Source organism: Sparus aurata, chromosome 20 (genome assembly GCF_900880675.1).
Source record: "Sparus aurata chromosome 20, fSpaAur1.1, whole genome shotgun sequence".
NCBI classification, from domain to species: Eukaryota; Metazoa; Chordata; class Actinopteri; order Spariformes; family Sparidae; genus Sparus; species Sparus aurata.
In genome coordinates, this window is record NC_044206.1 from 15,166,297 (window position 1) to 15,189,714 (window position 23,418).

General features: G+C 41.0%; 1 protein-coding gene across 1 annotated transcript in view; it reads right to left on the reverse strand.

Annotated features, from left to right (window-relative positions):
* plce1 (phospholipase C, epsilon 1) overlaps positions 1-22,973 on the reverse strand; it is a 97,758-nt gene extending 74,785 nt beyond the window's left edge. The window contains exons 1-6 of the mRNA XM_030400562.1: positions 22,854-22,973; positions 4,248-4,406; positions 4,034-4,128; positions 2,484-3,190; positions 1,862-2,272; positions 1,349-1,558 (exon numbers count right to left, since the gene is read on the reverse strand). Of these exons, the coding sequence (XP_030256422.1) occupies positions 1,349-1,558; positions 1,862-2,272; positions 2,484-3,107 (1,245 nt within the window). The 5' untranslated portion in view covers positions 3,108-3,190; positions 4,034-4,128; positions 4,248-4,406; positions 22,854-22,973. The remainder of the gene's footprint in view (positions 1-1,348; positions 1,559-1,861; positions 2,273-2,483; positions 3,191-4,033; positions 4,129-4,247; positions 4,407-22,853) is intronic.
* Positions 22,974-23,418: the final 445 nt, after the last annotated feature.

Consider the following 23,418-nt stretch of genomic DNA (forward strand, 5'->3'; position numbering starts at 1 on the left):
TTGCTCAAGTCCAACAGTTCCTGTGAGAGGTTTCTTCTGTTTGTAGAAACACTCTCCTGCTTGGAAACTGGATAACAACACAGTAACGTCCAGCGTTTCTCTCTCTGTCAGTCTAACCCTTTCTCTTTTCCTCCATCTCCTCTGCCTCTCTCTGACTTTCTCACTCTGTCTTGCTCATTTAACATCTCTCCAATTTCCATGGCTGTAACTTTAATGCAGATGCCAACTCTGCTCAGTCCATTTACACACACACAGAAGGCTCAGTCATTCAGTCTGTCAGTAATATGGGGAGCAGGACTAACAGAGAATAAATCATTTTTCCGCAACAGGGGCCTTCCCTGAACAAAGAGCCTGTGTGCATGTGTTTCTTGGGATGTGTGTGTTGGTCTATTAACATACTCCTTGTACAAATTATTCATCTTTCATGCACAACAGGCATAACATTTCAACACAAACACATAGAAGCAAAAAGCCAAGAGCAATCCCTCTCTACTGAAAAAGAATCAATCAAGCCATAAATACTCTTGTGCCACTGCAGCTAGGAAAGGTATTGCACTTTTCCCTTTTTCTTGTGTCAAAGAAAAGAGTTAGAAAAGCAAAACCACGTATAACCCCGGTGCCTTATCATCTGTGGAAATTCCACGTCATGTTAGAGCGCTTAAAGAAAAAGCACATAATGTCTTGAGGCAAAAAGTCGGTGATGTAAGGCCATGAACACCATAAAGACTGAACAGTTCCCACTGCAACACATTTCCTGAACTTGTAAAAAAGGCAACTTAAAAAACAGTTGGCTTAGGATGATTGCGGTAAACATGTTTAACTGTGCTGATTAACACTGCAGATTTACAAAAAAAGGCTTTTTAGATGCACTGTTTCAGCTCTCCCTTAGCGAGAGCGTGTTAACAGTAGCCTGGGTGTGAAAGATAAACTATGCAAGAACTGAGAATTTCACTGCATTGCTGTCCTGATTCAGCTACTTTCAACAAATTTAACTGCAAACTGCTGTATTCACAATTTTTAACCTTTGATGTAGAGGATTTAGGGGCAGACAGAATATACTATTCAGAAATGTGTTTGATTATGTGAAACTAAGAATTGCTGTGTGTAAACTTTTATATCTACAGATGTTGCTCTGCCATGTTTCTACAGCAGCCCAGAATGTACAAACGAAACACCAGCTCTCAAGAGGGCTTTTGCATTTTTCACATTTGCATCTGCCATCATAAGAGAGGGTGTTCAGTGGATGAAAATCCGGAACTTCACCACTAGAAGCCTCTTAATCCAACACACTGGACCTTTAAGTCTTCTAACATCCATACACGGAGAGTCTGTGTATTCGTTTTCTTACCTGCTGTCTCTTAACTCCAACAAGTCGTAGCATCTCCCTGCGGACACTGAATTCTTCTCCTGCACCGCGCATTAAGATTGGCTGTATATCCTTCTTAGTCGGTCGCCATATCCTGCAATCAACAACCACCTCCCAAACCCCCTCTGAGATGCGTCCTGATGGCAGTGTCCTGACAATCGCTCTGGTTCCGGTACACACTGACTTGGTCACCTTATGGAAAGAGGAAAAGTGTCGAAGCATGTCACTGAAACTGCCGTGATTACAAAACGTATGTCTTGTTTTGTCCATAACCTCAAAATATTAGGTTCACATAACAACTAATCGGTGAATTGAGAAAATAATCAACAGATTAATCAACTGTGAAAAGAATCATTAGTTGCAGCCCCGTGTCTTTGTCTATAGTATTGAAGAAAACTATAAATGATGAACACTGTCAAGAGTGATGAAAGGAAACCAAATGATCTAACATGTTTAAAATATCAACTGAACATAAGTAATCTTGCATATAAATACCTTTTGATTGTTCTTGTAGAAGCGCCTCACCAGGACAGTGGAGCGCTCTTTACGGTTCCTAATAAACTCTGTGTCATCTATGAGACCTTCTCCATCGCCCTCTTCACTGCTACTGCCCCTGCTGCAGTCCCTGGTCACTCTTGAGGATGATCTCTCACTGTTCCTCTGGGTTGTTGTCATTGTTTCTAGAGATGCTCGTCGTAGGAATAGTTTCTCCAGGGAGGCTTTGTTGACCCTGGGCCTTCGGTTAAGCCTCTCTAAACTTGAGTAGCCGTCTTTGAGGTGTTGTCGGTGTATACGTCCATTTTGGTTATGATTCCGGTGGTTGGGACTCGGGGAACCACAGGGAGATGACGTCAAAGAGCTTGGTTCACTGGACGGACTGCACTGAGATGAGTGCAAAGGTGACGTCTTTAAGAGAAAAACATGGAAAATGAAAAATTGCATTAATGATGTTTCAGTATCTCTTGAACAGGGGAAAGCATTTGATTTACAGTCTAAACATAATGATGTTTTGTGTCTTTTGCTTAAATACAAGCATTTTAGAGCACAGAGAACAAATTACAGCCTCAGTGTGCCAGCATAATGGGTACAATTTGCCCCCGACTTCCTCCGTTATTACCTTGTGGAAAGCCAGCATGGACACAGGCAGGCTGCTGCGGCGGATGTGTCGCCGGTTGGGCCGAGAGGGGCTGGAGCTGAGGCAAGGACTGTAAACAGGGCTGGAGCTGGGGCTCGGACTAGATCTGGGGCTGTGGCAACAGTAGATGTTTGGACTGGTGTAAAGGCTAGACATGGTGCAGGAGCAGCTGGTGCTGCCAGTTCTGTTTCTGCCTGCATCCACACCCTCTCCTGAGGTGTCCAACTGGCAGGGAGATCCCACTGAAATTTTCCCAGGTATTGGAGCAACTGTGTTAGCTATTCCCTCAATCCTCTTGCCAGCCGACAGCTCTGGATAGAGTTTCTCTTTGGTGCTCAAGAGTTTTGAGCTGCAATCCAAACATTCATATTCCTCATGCAAAGTTGTCCCATTACCGCTGTCACTCGACAACTTCCTGTATAAGAGGAGGGATAGGTTGCTCCGCTGTTTTGAATGCCACAGTTGGTCAGGGCATCGCTGAACTTCTTGGCTGTTTATGGCATGTCTGGCTTCCCTGCTGGTTCTGCTCCCAGTAGATGGAGGAGGCGAAGCGTGCTGAGCCAGAACTGCAGCCCCGACCTGTGTCTGATTTTCTTCAGTAGCCATCGTGTCTCCCTTGGAGAGTCCTGCTTGATATGTTGTTCTGCTGCAGCTTACAAAATAATTGAGGACAATTAAGCAGACAAAATCTGCTATTTATTAGATATTTGAAGCATTTACTATTGTCTTATTCTGCATGACCAATGCACGACTCAGCCATTAATGAAGAGTTTCCCTCAATAACTTTCTTATTGATAGTAAGAAATCATTAACAATTATTATTTTAATACGTTAGGTCTTATGAGGTGGCTACCACAAGAAAAGCCATTCTCCCTAAACACAAAAATCTGATGTATTCTTATGTAACAAAACACAAAACTGCAAGTACTAACTATTTAGTGTTAATAGTGTCCAAATAAATTTAAGTTAAGTCTTTCTGGCTTAGAATACATCTCATGTCCTGAAGTGAGGTCTTGCTAACATGTGTGTTAGTGTCAAACTAATAGTGAATTAGTTAATAACCTAGCAGCCAAGAATATGGTCATAAGGTATTAATAAGTTCTTAATACTGACATAAAAAGTCAATATGCTACCAATGTGCATGCTTTTAATAAACTACTTAATAGCTTATATGTATACCTTAAAATAAAGCGTTACCGATCTTCAGAATTTGGGTCCTTTTTAATTTATCTAAAATTCAAATAAGACTTAAATGAAGCATCAGTCAAATACATTTATCTGAGACTCTTAGTTCCTGTCATTTGAGAAGGGCCGTCTTCTGTCTCAATTAGTGGCTCTATAGAAAGCAGCTGGAGGAAATGAAATTTGCAGAGGAAATGAAATTTGCAGACTTCAAAAGCCATACATTGTGTAAGGCGACAGCATTCCCATGTTTGTGACGGAGTAAATTTAGTCTTTCCTGAACGGAGCATTCAGAAATCTACTGTTTGAGCCTGAGGCATGTTGGAGCACCTGTTGATGAAAATACTTACTTAGACGATGAGAGAGATCCACTTCAGGTCATGCCACGCAACAGACCCAAGCTTCTTTTACAATTTCAGTGGGCCCTCATGGTCAAAGGCCTGTGCTGGGCAAAAAAATAACTTGAGCTTCCAGTGACCCCTTAAGTGACTAAGACAGCACGTCCATACAGAATGTGCTCTGTGTGTGTGTTGTGGAAACACAAGCTTGCGCAGCTGTACAAACCAGGAGATAGAGAACCCACGGTGGCTGCCCTGGAGGACTGAGGAATTTCCTTGATAGCACGGTCACAGTCGCAGCTTACAAGGCCATGTGTGTGCCTGTGGGCGCTAGCTCTGATTGGTCCTGACATGTATCTGTGGCGTAGTTATCCACTCGCAGGCCCTGAGAGAGACAAAGAGAAAACACAGACACCCAATCATTATTTACCGTGTTCGAATGAGTAACTTCCATGGCATCTTTAAGTCTCAGAAAAATACATTTGCAACTCTCATGCCTTGAAAGCATATTCAAAGAGGATGGGTTGAGACAAGAAGTTTAAGACTGAGTTACACAGATACAAAAAGAAACCGAAAGACACTTAAGAAACACAATTTACTAACTTGAAAGGATTTCAGTTTTCTTTCAGTTACTTCTGTGCTTTCTTCTTTCATCACACCAGCTTTCTTATCTGTAACTATTCAAATCAAATCACTGCACTCAGTCTGAGTCATTGTGAGCGGAACAACTGAAATAACAAATGCTGAATTTAAGCGGGAAGGAACAATTCTCATTTTGCACCCTTTAAAACTGCCAACTTTTGCCGGGCAATAAGAATAAAACTATAAACGGTACATTTATCCCCTTTTCCTGAGATGATGTATGAGGTAGGGCATGTGCTATTTGCTTTGGTAAAGTTTAATGCATGATGACTATCACCTCTCAGAGGCTGAATTAAATTCTTCAGTAATGTTGTGTCTTGGTTTAACTCCATGGGAAAACCTTAGACACATCTCCACCACACGACCACTATCAACGTACTTAATCATCAGTAAGTAAGTAAGTAAGTAAGTAAGTACCGATAAACATTAGCATTATATCATGTATGTAGATAATTCACACTAATCATCATAACCTTATATTTTCTGAAGAAAAAGAAAAACTATGTTGGAATGGTGCAATTCGACTGGTAGCTTGAAATGAGTTCAATGACAGATCCATCATATGATGCAACTGTTAAGAAAACTTAGGGCTTAGGGGTTAAGGCACTAACCATGAAATTAAGCAACTCTGATTCACATCTGACTGGGAACTTTAGTTGCATTCCATCACCCCTCTTCTTCCCCCTGGTTTCCTGTCATCTTTCCACAAACTACTAACAATTAAAGCATCAAAGCAAAGGCGGGAAGAAATCTTAAAGATTCCTGGAATAATTTTTCCTGTTATTAGGTGTGTGTATGAACATGCTATGAGGCTTTGAAGTAATAACTTTTAAAAACAACAAGAACTGCAAGCAGTTATGAACGGGGGCCAAGCCCCCCGTGCGACTCGGACCCCGCGCACCGCAGAGCCCACAGAAGTTGGCCCAAAGGATGATGGGCTCTGGGCAAAAGTGAAGACACAGGCCAACGTCTGAGCCGTGGTATTCGCTGTAATGGGAAGTGCACTGGAAGTGCAAAAGGCTGAATGTGTGCCGATTTGGATTTGTTTTACTAAGCCACGCCCACATTGACCAGTAATGACCACCTTCAAGATATGGCCTCAGGGTTAGGGCCCTACATCATACCAACCAAATTTCGTAAAAGTCAGTGTAGCCATTCGAGAGATATAAAGTTCCCATCTTTTTGCACCCCCTAGAGGCCAAAATTCGCCAAATTCGGCTCATCCTCTCCCAGTGTCATGGCAACAAAGGAACTGAAATTTGGTGTTAACAGCAAGTAGTTTGACCGAGATATCAAACAGTTTACATGTTTATAGCTAGCTACAGAAATTTGTTCGTTAATAATTTGCGCATATTTTGACAATGCACAATTCTTTTGATAACTTTAGATCAGGTCCAGCTGAAGAGTGTACGTGGCAAGTTTCACGCAGATCGGAAAAAAATCCCAAAGAGGAGTTCGAAAAAGTAGGTTTTGCATATGTGCCGCTTTAGCAAAAGAAATGTGCAGCAGAAGTGGGCGTGTCCTATGTCAGAAAACCCAGCTCTATTCAGGGAACATATGGATATAAGGTTTGCAAATGTGGTATTTAAAATGTGAAAGTTACAGGCAAAAACGCGATTGCATCCATTATAGCGCCACCTATATTCCAATATGCACCAAATTTGGCACAGAGCCTCTGGATGACTTCAGGAATAATTGAGTTAAGTTTGATGTTGAAAGCATTTAGTTTGAACGAAATATGAAACAATATGTGTTTTTTAGCTAGCAAAAAAGATTGTTTGGTTATAACTAGCAGATTTTTTGGAGTGCCAAAATTCTTTTGATAACTTTTGAAAACCTGGGGATACAAGGTTTTTGAATGTGCGACCTACGGTGTGGGAGTTATAGGCAAAAACGTGTTTTCCTGATAGCGCCCCCTGCAGGCGAATATATGTAGTTTTTTGTGTCTGAGATATTCGCAGGAGTCTGGACCAACCCTCCAAATTGCACCGCCCTCCCTTGCTCGGTTTAGCCTGCAGCACCACTTTTAGCCCGAGAAAAATAAAAATAAAAATCTTTACAATTACAATAGGGTTCCTAGCACCGCTGGTCCTAGGAAACGCGTATGCTCGCTTGGCCCCCTAAATATTATACAGGCATTGCCACTCTACCTCTGACACAAGTAATCATTATGTAACAATTATGTAACCTTTTAACTTAGAAATCCTCAAAAAAACAAATTTAAATTTGGAGAAAATGTTTTCCTGTTTTCAATCTGATGTCCCCTGGATGCTCTGCCTCAACTCTCTGACCCTCTCACTTAGTCATGCAGGTAGCAGCTATCTCTGCTCAGATCATCAGGCAGTGCTGTTGATTACACTGCTAGGGCTGGACAATAAGTCAATATTATCTCACTGTCGTGAAATGAGACTATACATCTTCTTACATGTTGGATATTATATCCTTACATGGCATAAGTGTTGTACTTCCTGGTTTTAAAGCTCCATTACAGTAAAGTTTACGCAAAGTCCAAGTCCGAGTCATTTGATTTTGAGTATGTGCCAATACCGAGTCCTGATCCGACACTTCTATTATATATGAATAAAAAATGAAGAAGAGCAAAGAAACAGATCCAGGATGTCCCTTATTTTTTATCTTATTCACCTTATTTTATCATTTAACACTTATCATAGGTGTGATTGGCAAAGGACAAAAAATGTGTCTCTCTTTACATTTATTTTGTTGGCTTCAGCTAAGAAAGAAATAGTTCGCCCCACACGTCCAACCTCTTGAGCATTAGAGAGCTTTTTTAACATTATTTTCTTTATTAAAGATTTTTTATGGAAACAGAATCTGTTTCAGAAGTCAGTGGGCCACATGACATGGAAGCTATCATAAAAAAAAAAATTATTTCTGCATATCAATATTCATATAAAATAGAGGAAGCACTAAAATACAATAAAAAAACGGTGTGTCTCATTTCTCCAGTTTACTAATACAATCTGCTGCTGGATTGGAGTCACTGGGTCACATGACATAGAAGATATCGAAAACACTGCAATTATTTTGTATTAATATATTTATATTCAAGTAATTTAATGACAGCCCCTAAACCAATTTGCAGCGATTCAGCGGGAGGCTCTGGGAGGTGAGCTAACTGTCCTCCTGCTGCTGACACTAGGTGAACCTCAGTAAAGTCGCGGCTGGACCCGAGTGAATATCCACCAAATATACAACCTGAAACTAACTTCACCCCGGTTTGATGAGTTGCCTGTTGCAGCCTTTGTATAGTATGACAAGGATTTCAGTCACTCAACTTAAACGTGACTTGTAGAAATTATACAAATAGCAGTAATGACAATAATAATTAATTTCAATATAACTTAGGGTGTAGTGCTTTCACTGTGTGCAACTTACATACGCCATTCGCCCGTGATATTAAACCTACAAAAATCATGTCTTTTTTTGCGGCAGCGCTGAAAATCCAGCAGCAGAATGCATATAAGGGAAACACTTACACATCAGATAACCTTCCGCAACGATTGCAGGCTCTTTGGTGGGGCTCTGCTTTGAATGAAGTTCCGTCGTGACAAATGAATGGACTACTTGCAGAGTGACATGAAGACATGAATCAGAGGCACAAAAAACGTTGACAGCGGTGGCAGGTCATAATGTTTACCAATACCCGACCCGTGCCTTGCGCACACACATTTTTCCCATTTGTTTAGAAATATTATAGATCTGATAAAAAATAATGAGAATAAATATACATACATATATATATATATATCCGATCCCTGATCGGGATGTAACGTCCGATTCCGATCGAGTCTGAAACCACGTGATCTGCCCCGATTTCCGATTCGGGACATCCCTAGTTGTTACCCAGTCCTCGCATTTATGACTTGCTTTAAATGTGACTTCAAAATATTGGGATAAATATCGTGTATGACGATACTGAAAGACTTTTGATATTGTTCAGCAGTCTTGAAATACAAGACACTTTTCTGAAAGGATATACTCTTCAAAGAAGCCAATCATACAAACTATACAGAATACAGAATGCCAGCTGGAAAAGAGAAAAAGCAAAGCTGTCTGTGAAACTGAACCGTCTCTTTTCAATAGCTGTCTTTCATCACATACAGCTCTACAATGAGGGAAAAACCTGATTTACTTTCACTGTCTGTATCAATCCAGCACACTGGTAGACAAATAAATCATAGCTGGGCAGAGACTAGTCATGCGCCCTGCTTGCATGAAATACATCCATAACAGACACGCTCGCCCGCAACATGCAGGCATACTAATTGTGTGGTTCTGGTATCGTCACGGTGGCCAGAGATGAATAAATCCAAAAAACGAGTGCCCGAGACCTCATAATTAGAGTGACTACAGCCCTTAATTCCTGCCAAAATGCGTGGGCCACAGTCGGAATGTGGGTCCAACCAAGCGAGAGAGGACCAACTACATATTTAGTGTGTGTGTGTGTGTGTGTGTGTGTGTGTGTGTGTGTGTGTGTGTGTGTATGTGTGTGTCTGTCTATGGGAGAGGGAGAGAGAATTACAAATACACACACACCCACAGACACACACACACACACACACACATACATCAAGGTGTCTGTGCTGGAAGTCTGCAGCCTCTTTTCAAGGCTCTGTGCTACATTCACACAGACAGAACTACACCGAAAGGGATGAAACAGACAAGTGCTCCATTCAAAAAATCAGCTGTAGCCTTTCGAGCACACTGATGATTCATAGCTCAAAAACGATAGCCTTTGACGATGGGACTTTGAGAGTTAGATCTGCTTGATTTATGCTGTTTTTTTTCGATTTCAAAACATTTTTCCACACATCTACAATGGTGCAACTGGTGGTGAACCTAATGAATCCAGCTCTATACCACAGGCAATCACTGTTATTATACTGTAGCTGCAGAGATCATTTCGAAAGAATGAGGCACTCCAGTAGCAATAAATAGGAGACATGCCAAGATTCAGAATTGTCCAGATACTTATGAACGTCTAGTAAATACTAAATTTCTTTAGTAGGCCAGAGATTACATCAAGTATCTTTTATTCAAAATGGGCTTTAACAATCAATATAATGCAGCTAATAAAAACAAGGTAAACTATTTGATGGATAACATTTTCTAAAGGCACATCAAGACTACAAAATAAGGCTGGTGGGAACTAGAGACAGAATTTGACGCCTGTCATAAAACTTTGGGAAGTCAGGGAAGACAGGTTTGGTGGTCATTTTATGTGAATAATAAATACATTTAATGGCCCAATGAACTTTTAAAAATATTTTCTTTCCCCTGAATAGGATCAGTAACATTCATCTTATTAATTCAAATACAACTAATACCAAACGTAGGGCTGCCTAATGCTATCTTGATAGATATTATGGTTTGCAACGTGATCAATTAATTGAAAACTATATTATTTGTAAAAGTCACACATACAAATGTACTTCAGGGTTCTCCCCAGACGGTGGAACAGCGGCGCTGCGCCGCTCTACCGCTCGGTCAGCGCCGCTATACTCCGCGCGTGACAGTGTCGAGCGTCCGTCCGTCCGTCCGTCCGTCCGTCCGCCGTCCCCCGGTTGACGGCCTAGGAGCTCCTGGCTGACGGCGATGAGCGTCCGTCCGTCCCCCGGCTGACGGAGTTGATGACCGGCTGTCCGTACGTCCGTGTCTCCCCCCCCCCCCCCCCCCCCCCGGACTGACGTTGACGAGCGGTCCCGTCCCCCCCCCCGGACTGACATTGACGAGCGGTCGCGCAGCATTTTTTTGATCATTGGAATCAGTGGGTTTTTTTATTTATCTGATTAATTCTAACGTTCTCTCATCTGGCTCTGATGCAGCATGTAATCTGCAAAAAATATCATATGTATCAATACATCTATTTGGTGGATAAAAAGTACACTCCTTGCCTCCAAATGTAGTGGAGTGTAAGAATAGAAAATGTATACATTCAAGCAAAATACAAGAACCTCAAAATTGTATATAAGTACAGTACTTGAGTAAATGTACTAAGTGACACTCATTCACTGATTATAATGCTGTTTGTCATCAAAAATTGCACCATTTGCAATGTGAATATTGCACTGGGCAGTATTGCAATCCCAATATTTCTTTCGCAGCCTGAAACAAAGAAACACAAATATTAAAAAGACACATGAAACATGTAGAATGTTAGCACAGGAAACAATCTAACAACACATTCCAAGATAAATAGTGGATTTCAATTTTTCAGTTGCACAACACACCTCAGACTGAAGCAGCCACACATGGGAGCACCTTGCCTGTAGCCACATAACTGACTGAGACCAGGCACCTTGACAATGACCTACTGACATGCTGAAGATGTTTTCCTGTAAGACCTCAGATTACAATTTTCTGATTCCTCTGTTCATCTCAATGAGGACAGCCCATCCCGATCCCTAACCTAAAGAATCTCACCTGCATGTGTCACAGTCAAAGAACAGGTCCAACCAGATATATCAAAAGTACAACAACTTAAGTCACTACATTTGACACTGCACAGTATCACTCCCTACCTAAGCACCTGTGTTGTTACGGTTACTCCTCCTGGATATGAAACTTTAACCTTTTACTCATTTGATCATACTTTGAATCCTCATTTATTATTTCTCTTATATTCAAACTAAGAATAAATGAACATAATAATACTCTACATTTCTGTCAACCTGCATTTGCATGCCCATATTTCTAATTTCCAGAAACAACAAATCAAGTTTGGTGTGCAAGACTTGTTCAGGCACCAACCTGTCATTGAGCTCAGGTGTATTTATAAAAGAGAGATGAGCAAATGGAGCAGAGGCAAGTCATTACAATGGCTACTATTGGGAGGAGCAAGGCAAAACGAAAGTGCAGCATATGTAAACATGTAGCAGGCAAGACGCAATTAAAAACAAGGAAGACATACATTTTTTATTTGTAAACCATCTGTTCATCATCCGCTGCTTCAGGTGATGCTGTGTCTTTACAAATGTCAGCTGTTGCATTAAGGCTAATGTCATCTGAGGACACAAACTGACAACTGACACATGTTAGGGCATGAGCCTGTGAAATATATGGGTATGGGGCTTGGTAGTAGCATAACACTCTGATTACCCCGGGCGAGAAGTCACCCACTGTAGCTTTAAATCCTGAAGCCATGTGCCTGTGGGTATGATAGACAGCTGTGCTTGCCATCAAGCTAATTTAAAAACACTCTGAAATTAGCACCAGGATAGCATTTCCACACCGTGGTCGCTTAAAATGGAAGCATGTGGACTTAAAGGTTTCATATAAAAAGGTCCTACAGCTGTTCAGTTAGTGTTTATCTTCATGGCTGTATTTCATTCTCATGAGAAATTGCAGATGAAATGGCAATAAAAAAGACATCCACACAGCAGACCTCCTATAAGATTAGCATTTACAAATAAACTACCTATTTAAAAAATGGTTCCATCTCGGGGATGAATAAACCTAAAAAAAACAACCATGCAGACACACTAAACACAGTTCAAAGTAGCTCTTGTTATCAGCTGAACTGTGACCCTGTCCGGGAAAGCAAACGGCTCTTTTAGGCTAAATCTCAGCCTTGGGCTACAAACACAGACAGGCGCACGAACACACCCACACACAGGAAATCAGGTCACACAGAGTGAGAAGTGCAGTGACCAAGAAAACCCTCAATCACTTCTACTTCACTTGTTGTATTATATGTACAATATTGTCCAGCACAAGGCACATGACATACCATGCATAATTTCCTGGACAATATCTCAAATGGTATAAAATCAATGAATATTTTGATGACAATACTTACATTAATAGAAGCAACAAGCCTTATAAATACTCTTGTAAATCAAGAGCGCCATGTATTCCAGCTGATTCCGGATTCCGGATTACCATCTTGTTTTTAATGTCAACTGAGTGAAGCCGACAGAGAGAGTAAAAGAAACAGAGCGAATGAGACGAGAGAGAGACAAAGAGTGACATGAGGCATGGGCTTGCCCCTGTCAGTCTGCAAGTTCAGGAGCCAATCAGGGTGCGACTTTGAAGTTTGTGCATAATTCATTGACATAAATATTTCACCTTGACAGTCATCAGTCTGACAGCTACAACACATGACAGGGACTGCAGTGACACACAGCTATTTAATTTCTGGGAGTTTTTGTAAATGGCTTTGTGCAAAGCGATGAGTAATTCTTTATACCAAACTGGGTTCAATACATTGCCAAGAGCTAGATGAATTGATTGATACATTTCTATACGGTAAATATGAAGCCATAGAGAGCAGCTGGTTAGTTCAGCAGAAAAAAAGGCAGATAAAAGAGGGAATCAGCTAAGCTTTTCTTGTTCAAAGCTAACAAAGTCCCCCTGCCAGCACCTCTAAAACTCACCAATTAATATGTTAAATCTAATTATCTAGTTACCATTTTAAACTATCCTAAACAAGCTGGACTATTCAAATTAGCTTCATTTTTTTTTTTTTTTAAAGATGGGGCACAGATTTCGGATGCAAAGAATGGTTGAACACATTCGACTGTAAAAAGCTTGTCTATCTTGGAAAAAGACAAAGAAAGCTGTGCTATCAGCTGCCTGCATGACTCAGAAAATCTGATAAAACAAGAAGAGACAGTTGTCTGCCCATCTTGCTTTAAAAGAGAACTGTTTGGGACTTTTTTCAATAAGAGCCAACATTACCCGTTCTGCAGTAAAGTGTAACACATGTTGATGAAAGCAAAAGGGGATGATCTCAGCACTTCAGACAGTCCTGAAGAGACTGGATATAATCAAAATCAGATGGTTAACAACAGAACACTGTATATTTTATTGTGTGTGTTTTAGAGTGTGCGTCAGTGGCTCCCTCATTCATCTCAAAAGGTTATTTCCAAACTGTCATACACCAGTTTTAAAGATGATCTACACAATAATTTGTTTTAGAGCAAAACTCTTCAACTCTTCACTTCAGTTACAACATGAAATACTAATTTGGCTTTCACATACAGTGCATGTACACAGTATTGCAAAGTAACATTTCACTACAGCCATGTACTGTATCCAGGTCCATAACAGTGAAGTTTCCTTTTACATGTGAGCTTCAGTCAATATTAAGGTCATCTCACAGCCCTAAAATGAAAACATTAGAGCCTGACAGCTATGTCAGTTAGTTGTTTTTATCAACCGATACTGGCCTATCAAAGGTAGCATTGTCAAAAATACAGATTTTTCAAAACAATTTCAATTTCTGCTGTATGGATACACCTGTAGCAGCGGCGCTTTCTCTACCGTCCGACAGCAAGTTGATACACACCGCTGCAGCGTCTCCTCTCGATAACTCGAAGCGCTGTCACGCATTCGCTCTTTTTTGTTATGGTGTTGTAGCGCATTAAAGATGGCAAGTGCAGAGCCACCACAACCAGTTGTGGTTGACAAAGAAGTCAAAGCAGGCGTGTTGTTTGAAAATACTTTGCATCTGAGGCGATTGGACAAGAAAAGGAAAGGACTGAATCGTGCCTGTATGCAAACTACAGATAAGTGCTCACAAAAGGTGCGCATCAATAGAAGGACCAACACGCTAACTCTAATCTCTAAAGAAGACACAAGAGATTCCATTTCAGCATCACTGAAGCATTCAATACGACGGCCCAGTAAACTTAAGTTGATAAGTGTGTTGTTGCCATTTGTAATTCTCAAAGCGAAGCTAGTCCCAGCAGAGTTTCAGCTGAAAGGGAAATACTTTGGATGTGTAAGCTGGAAACCGTTAACATGTTAGCCAAAAGCTAAGAAAATGGATCAAGTCTCTAGGTGGTCATTACTGACTGATTGATTTTAAACTACATCTGACTGACACAGCTCCACAACAGGCCACAGTTGTTTAGAAATTGAGGCATACAACCAGTTTATTGAAATTATGGATTCAAAAAAAAAAATCCACTTGTGTGCAATAACCTTTTGTCTCATGATCAAAATCAAAATGAATAACATTTTGTTTTAATGAGTTTATGTCACAGGACTGGAACAGTTTGTGAACCCCCGTCCTAAATCATTGTGTTTATCCCCCCCAACAGGGGGGCCCTCACACTCACATAAAAGCCTTTTTCTAATGTTCATTCAGGAGGGATTATTTCACAACTCATCCAAACGATGACTCACACCCTGGTATGTGATTAGGTCAAACTTAACACGGAGCGCAGGAGAGTGAAGCCCAATCAGCGGGGTAGGGAGCAGCACTATGATAGCACTGGTTATAATCTTTGCATTTCTTTTAACTAACTTTAATACTGCACAGTGGATGAGCAAAATAAAGAGAGCGAGAGACGTGGAAAATGTGAAAGTGTAAAATGAGAGCTGGATTCAAAGTGAGCTGAATTGCCACTTATCCTCCTGAGCCTCCGAAATACGCTGCTAAATACTTCACACACTAAGATTCAGCATTGGATCTTTGGCATTCCAGCAGCATAATAAGCAGGTCAGGGAGAGAAGGAAGGAATCCCCTTTTCTGTTTAGTTGGGGCCACGGAGAAAAAAAGGCATGCCATGTGAGTACAATAGAGTGACGCTCCAACTGGTGTCACCCGACTGCAAAGAAATAGTCACGCTGTAAAAAACAGATTTCAACTGCATTATGTTTCCAGACCAAGACACTTTGGTGACGCCAAAAAGGTGACTATTACTAAAACTGTAAAGAATTCGCCAAGAGCGTACTTGATACGGAACACAGATTAGACTTTCATGCATAATTTAAAAAACTCCTTTCAGAGAGTGAGTCAAAACTAGCCTGAATGAGGAATGAGGGGGGAAAAAAACATACTGCACAAAGAATACACATGTTAGAGAATTCATGCAACTAAGCAGCAATGATACTTTACTTTTTCTGATGATGTCTTAAAAGCCAAAAACAGTGGTTAGATGTCATAGAGAAAAGTAGCATTGTGTCAGGTGAAAACAACAATAACTAGAATTTAGCCAATTTACGTATAATGTTTTTTTGGAGGTATCCATTCCACAGTGATGTCTGAAAGCTTAAAGATTAATGTGAGTCAGGTTGTACAATTTAAGGTAGATACTCAGTCTTGTGGTGTTCCAAGATCCAGAAACAGAAAATCCTGCACAGTTATTTGGTATAGTAACATACTCTTCATGCAAGGACCCCCCCCCCCTTTTAACACAGAGAAGAAAGGACACATCATATGACTACAATAGAATCACATTCCTTAAACTGGTCACAGTTAAAAAGAAAACTGATGAATGCTACCATGCAGTGCAAAGACATAGATAAAGGGAGAGCTCAGCACAGCTGGGAAGTAAAAACTAATCTTCATGTGCTTAAGAACATAAGGTTACAACTGATTACATCATGCACTGATTTTCGCGTGATTGTCCAAAGGACTGCCGTGTATCAGTGAGAAAACTGGACCGGACCCCTTCTATTTAAACACAACCCACTGAGTCAGAACCCCGCCAACGCTTGATCTGTATTCCAAAAAGTCAACCTCTAAGTTTTAAAGAAGCTTTAATTTTGAGACATGAACAGTAAATTGCAGATTTTTTCATCTTACTTATACATAAAAAGGTCAAATATAAACAACAAACTTCCAATACAAGAACAGGATGTGATATTTGAATCCTATATACCACTGTTTAACTACTTTTTACAACAGGAACATCTAAATAGTGCCTTGAATTCCAACCTCATCCAAGTCTGAGCAAATTTAAAGAGCTCCAATTGGCCCAAACCCATTGGGTCGAACCCAGTCAGCTTTGGGCAGAAAATCACAGTTTAAGTGGTTATGAACTGATGGAAAACTGCTTTCCATTTGCTGCCCTGTAAATTTCACTGAAGAAACCTGAAGCTGAATGGAATCTGTAGTTTATCCATAACCAGATCAACAGGACGGCATCCCCCTTATTATGAGAATTTAACACAGATATTATCCTTCACTTGAGAGGAGTATTATTATGTGTGAGGTGGGATCCAAAATGAGTCACATGCCAGTTTCTGGCGGGTCCCCACATAAAAAAAAGTTAAGGGTCATGTTTATATTAGTCGTGGTAACATAATGTGGCCAAACTGGCAACATTTCTTTGATAATAAGTTTGAGCGGCCTCAATTTGGCGCCCTAGACAGCAGGTTTTTAAATAATAGAGACTGACAGCTGATTCAGCTGAAGAGGTGGTGTGAGCCTACATGCCCTGAGAATCTTTAGCACCCTGGTCTGTCAGGAGCGATCAAGGCTAAGGACTAAAATATCTTTGATTCATGAAGGTTTTATTAAACCGGCCACCAGGAGAGCTCATAAATACTTAAACAACTACAAAGAGAAGAAGGGAATAGCAAGGATTCAAGTGAGAAAAAGCTATACACCTTTCCATTACCAAATCACTATGGATGGATCCAACAGAAAAAAAAAAGAAAAGAGAAAAAAAAGATGAAATATCAACCCACAATTCTGTGCAGGTTACCTTCTTTCTCAAAAGTCTCCCTCTGCCAGGAAGAAAGTGAGGGGCTGGTTACAGTGGGAGCAGCGCTGCTAACAGAACAGACTTTTCATGCGAGCGACCTGGAGAACATATGGCTTTGATTAGAGGGCAGGGCAGACACTGCAGTGGAAACAGCACAGAAAGAGCAAGAGAGGCTCTGCATGTATGTGTGCGTGCGTGTGTGCGTGCACATTAGTGTAACAACAGAGGGAGAGGGCTGACTCAAGAAGGGGTGACTATACTTTCACAGCGGATGAGTGTGAACGCTAGTGTGTGTGTTTGTGTGTGTGTGTGTGTGTGTGTGTGTGTGCATGTGCATACACTAGTTAACAAAGAGAAAAAGTTGACTCAAAAGGGGAGACTGTATAACTTGAATAACAGAATGACATGAGTGCCAGTATCTGTGAATGTGTGTGTGTGTCTGTATCAACAGAAAAAGCGTTAACAAGCATAACAAAAGTGAACCATGGCAGTAGAGATGATGATGAGCCGTGTTCATACTGGACTTTGCATGTGGTGCAAAACTCTGACTGTGACCTGGTGGTCGGTCTTTAAAATGTTCCTCAAATGACAAACAACGTGTCTCTGTTGATTAAAATCAAATGAAGTGGTTTGTGCAATCAGCTTATTTTGTGTTTCAAGAGCACAGTGTAATTTGGAAACAAATTTCATTAAATATTCATTCTCATCAGCCGCTAAATCTATCAGTTCCCAGCTGTTATCCAGACATCGTCAAAATATGTTCATATCAGAGAGTTCAAGCTGAGGGAAATCTGGTTTCAACACTGAAGCCAGAGGACTGTATTTCTAACATCTGACTTATCCGGATGATTACATCCAGTAATTGCTGTGTTTAGGGCTGGGCGATATGGACTAATAGTCATATCCCGATATATTTAGACTGAATATCGATATACGATATAAATCCCGATATTTTTATGCAAAGTGAGAGCCAATGTTCAGTCAAAATCAAAGCCAAATATGACATGTAGGGATGTCCCGATCAGGTTTTTTTTACCCCGATCCCGATCCGAGTCCTTTAATATTTAGTATCTGCCGATACCGAGTCCCGATCCGATACTTAGCCTTAACTAATATTTTCCTAGATAATACAGCTGCATTAAGAAAAAAAGTACCTGCATCTAAGCTGTTCCTTAAAAGGTTTTTATTATTTTGTTGAAACAAAGTATATACTTTCATATAGCTCTTTCTTATTCTGCATATGCTATTACAACACTGGCCTCCACCTTCCTTGTGTTAGCAGGTGAGTGTGTGACGCTGCACTGTGACAGCAGACCCTCGTGTACAGCCAGCTGAAGTGTGTGTGAGATGCAGCTCACGCTTGGTACCTCCATATGATCCTTTGCTTATTTCATGTACTTTACGTTGTCACATAAAATGACGTGGACAGGTTGCTTGTCTATTAACGCGTTCAGCATCTCCTGGATTGCCTGCTTTACATGCTCTGCTGTATGAGACCCACGAAACTCGTGCGCATATACCGGCATGTTGTAACTCGAAAGTGGAATAAATGTAATGCAGAGATGGTAGGGCATACCGGGGATTCAAAAACTCCAGGTGACGAAGAAAACCCTGATCCTCTACCACGGAGATGAGCTGGTTATCCAGAGAGATTAATTTGATGACCCTCTCTGTAATATTTGTGGACATGTCGCTGAGGATATTTCTCATAACTGAAAGTATCCGCGAGTGTTCGCTGCTTTGGTCTCCTTGCCTGTACTCTCGAGTGAACACGTTGTATTCTTTGAGTTTTTGTTTTGTATATGCTGTATCAAATGAGAAGTAAAATGCATCGCTAAACGGCCATATAGCAGATGTTCCACGTCGCCGTTGGACTGCTTTCGCTTTCTAATTGAGGTTATTTCCACACTGCAGACACTTTATTCACAGGTTTGCCAGAGTAACACCACGCGCGCGTCTGCGTTCTGCCACAAATTGTGCACTGACGTTAAAAAAAAAAAAATCGGGCTTGGGTCCACGTTCAAAATTGCCGATTCCGATCAGCGGAAAAATGCCCAGATCGGCTCCGATCCCGATCCTACAGATCGGATCGGGACATCCCTAATGACATGTGGGTGGGAATTTCGTCATTTTAGGGGCAAGTCCATTTGGCCTTCACTTTTTTTTTTTTGTCAGGGGCACAAAGGCCACTGAGTAAAATTTGTTGATTTACCTTTCAGACTGATACCATAACATCCTAATTTATAATATGTATTAAACATTTTTTAAATACTAATATCAAGTTAATGTATTTGATGTACTTGATACCAATATCAAGTTAATAAACATTTTTTAAATACCAATATCAAGTTAATGTTACATTACAAAACAGTTTTTGTTAAGGAGGGTTAGGGTGAGGTGAGTTTTGTGACACCTTACTGAATAATAGTGTTATTGAATATTTCTCCCAAATAGAAATTCCCCAAAATTATGGCAAAGCACATTTTTTCCAAACAAAAAAATTGTAGAATAACAGCAGGAGACCACTGATGTGTGGAATGATTTTGTTGACACTACACTTTGAATAATAGTGAAGTTATTGAATATATTTTGTAGTTTCTCTTTTCGGTGTTGCACTTTGTAGAAGGTCCCTGCGCCCTCGTCTCACAGCTGGCTGACCATACAGACCAGAGTTAATGTCCAGACGCTCGTTTTGATTAACATACGGTTGTAGCTCGTTGTCTTCCTCACTACGGTAGGAAAGAGCCGTCAGTTGTGTTTTAACAAGGTTTCACTTATGAGTTATTGATCCGGGAAGTTCGAATCTGTGAATATATTTCCAACTTTACCGGACTAAATCCTACCACATACGTCAGTTACGTATCATATCAAACCGGCTGCGCTCGCTCGCTGTGCTATAAGTTTCGTTCTTCTGTTTTGAGACGCTGCTGCTGTTTGAGAGGCTTTCACGTGAGATCATCGTGATGATGAGACTCCACCTGCGCGAACCGCGAACTCACTGAAGTTACTGTGAGTGACTACTGTGCACTCAGGTGGCTGAAATTAAAGGCAAGCCCGCAACGCTGACCGGTGGCCGTGTGATGATATTTTTTCACGGGGTATCAAGGCCAAAGTGTGGGGCAACGGCGACCACCAAAGTGTTTGTTGAAGAGTGCCGGAGTGTCTGTTCACTGTGCATGAAGGAGGAGGGGCGCGGGGAGCAGTGCAGAGAGCTCCGGGTCAGCGGCTTGACTGGAGCAAGGATCACAGCGTAAATTTGAACTATATCGATGTATGCGATATGGTCTAATTCCATATCACATTTCAAAAATATATCAATATAAGTTTTATATCGATATATCGCCCAGCCCTAGCTGTGTTCAGTGTTTTTCCCTTTGTATAAAAACTGATCATGATCACACAAGTTGTCTGCAGGCAAGACAGCGTGAAATGCATCAGTATGTTATTGTGAATAGCTAAAGTGGAAAGCTACAGCACAAGTTACTAAGGATATTTCTTTCTTCAGTCTATAAGTGCACAAATTTAGTCACCTTGTCTTTATCAACAACTTAAAACGTATTAAACAGTATATTTAGACTTTAGACTTTAATTCATAGTAGCAGCAAACATATCAAATACCAAAGAAATGATACATATTGTATTCATAGCCCAAATATAAGAAACACAGTTAAGACAGAAAATCTGTTGCTTAAATCAAAGACAGGAACGAGGATGAACATGCATTCTCACTTACAAAGACAACACGGTACATATTCCTGCCACCAGTTTCATGATGATCGGCTGGTGGATGTAAAACAAAAATAAGCAGCAATGCACCAGAAAAACGCCAGATAAGAAAAGGAAAATTCAAAAATAACATGGATTAGGCCTGCATGATATGAGGAAAATCGATCCGATGAATGATTGGTAACGATTTAACTAGAAGTACATAAAACAAATATTGAAGTTACCACATAGGCTCTGCCCTCTCTCAGCCGTCATGCTAGCACACCTCGCAGTGGCCATGAAATTTGACACTGAATAATCTGCAGGTAGCGGAAAAAGAAAAACAAAATGACAACGGCATGGTTGACAGAAACACACCAACAGCAGTCTGCAGAGAAGAAACACCACTGCCACCACTGTAACCAAGAGTCATGGGTTCGCCAAACTGGGCAGAATTAAAAGAAAATAATTAACAAGACAATAGAGACGCGATTGCACTGAGCAGCAATAAACTGTCTTTCATTCTTCTCTCCCACATATCACAAACAGACACACTGCAAAACTGTTTTTTTTTTTGCCTCCTTGGGGCTCCCTTTAAATCACTATGTTACAATGGCGTAGGCCTCAAAAGTTGATGAATGTCAGCCACTGGCAATCATCAATGTCATCGAAAGTGAAATGCATTCACAGCGTTTTTTAGACCTCAGGAATTTTTGCAATACATTTTGGTTATGTCAATGAAAAATTGGTAATTTCAAGAGCAGCAGCAGCCCAATAAACATGAGGCAAAAGGAATGAATTCAACATTGACTCCATGTTTGGATTAAAGGTCAAAGGTCAATTGTGGTTGCAAGTGCTACTCTTCCAAAACCAAGACAAAGCTGGAGCTGTGGAGCTGTGAAGCTGTGGAGCCGCTCTACAGCCGAATACAGACGGGGAAGCCCTGACTGGCTTTTCTTGAAGTGAGGATGCATTAGCAGAGTTTGAAAACAACAAGTCAGACCAGTCTCCCATCCCCGTCTGCTCCACATTTTTTTATCTCGAGGCATCACCACACCTTCACTCCAACTGCCACTGCAAAATGTGCAAAAGAAAACGCTGGTGCACAAATATTGACTGGGAGACTTACGCACAATGCAAACATCACCGAAAGAAGGGCTTTCACACAAGAAATATACTTCAACCACCCTTTAAAGGTTATAGTCGTATGTTGTTTCTCAAGTGTCTTTAAATGTGGTCCTGTTATCCCATTAGTGTGTGTCAGGCTGTCATGTGGTCTGTGTTTCTGTCCGAAGTTGTCCATGAACCCTTTCCTGCCCCTGTCTGGTAGTGATTCTGATCTGCATTTCATTAATCTCAGCTGTATTTCCCTTTTCCTTTCATGTCCATTTGGAACTGATATGGCTTTCTAGTTTGGAGCAGCTTTCACTGCAACATCATCACATTCAGAAAGGTCCCAATCCCTGAGGGATGCCTGGGGGACCCTGCCTGTGTAAACAATGGGGTGAAACAAAAACATGGATGCGTGCAAACGTAATGATTGAAACTGCTGACAACTTTGTAAAAACAAATTGTATAGTTCTGACAATTTTGACAGCGATGTAGCCTTCAGGCACATGAATGCACCTTCGAAAAAAGAAAAAAACACAATGGCGGACAATATTGTTGAACTCTTTCCCCATTAAGGGACACCCCCCCCCCCCAAAAAAAGAAGAAAACGTGACCCCATTTCTATACAGTCTGTTTGAGACGAGGTGGTTTCAGTTCGGTGCCCCAGCTGAAACAGAGTCATGCTAACAGCCACATTTCACCTGCATTCCTGTTGAGTACCGAACAAAACCAACGCGAAGGTAAAAACATTAGCATTTAGCTTATTTTTTGTTGGGGTGGTGGATTCTGGACACAAGTTCACTCTGTGAGCAACTTCCCAAACAAACCGCGCTCCCGGCCGACAGACACTCGTGCAAACGCAGTGAAAAGTTGTCTAAACGTGACAGTTTGAGGATGCGGTGGCAGGAACTTACCTTTTAAAGTTGTCAAATGCAGTTATCTTCCATGTGAAACACATCACAGTGAACGGCTCGACACATGTCCCGGTCTCCTCTGCTGACTGACTCGCTCCACGGCTCTCGCGGACAGACGGTTGATGCAGCAGCTCGTGCCGCGGAGGGAACCCGCTCGCTTTTCTGGTGCCTTCAGGTGCCTTCAGGAAAATTGGGACTCCCAGTTCAAAATCAAGACTCAAAGGCTTGTGGTGCTGTTAAATGTTTTTTCGACGGTTGCTTGTTGTTTGTTTCACAGACTGTAGTTTCGACTGGTGCTCTTATGCGAAATGTCAGTTCTAAAAAAAAATTTCCATAAAAAAAATGTAAATTCAGGCATTATTTATGCCATATATAGCTTTATGATTTAAAGGATAAATTCACCCAAAATTAAAAATTCAGTCACTAACTGCTCACCCTCACGCCGATGGAAAGTCAGGTGAAGTTTCATTTCTTGAGATTTGCAGCAAATCAGCATTGCAGCAGTCTCCTAGACTTGTTATAAAATGTGAAAAATGGCAACAAAAAAAAGGTAGAAAATGGCTCC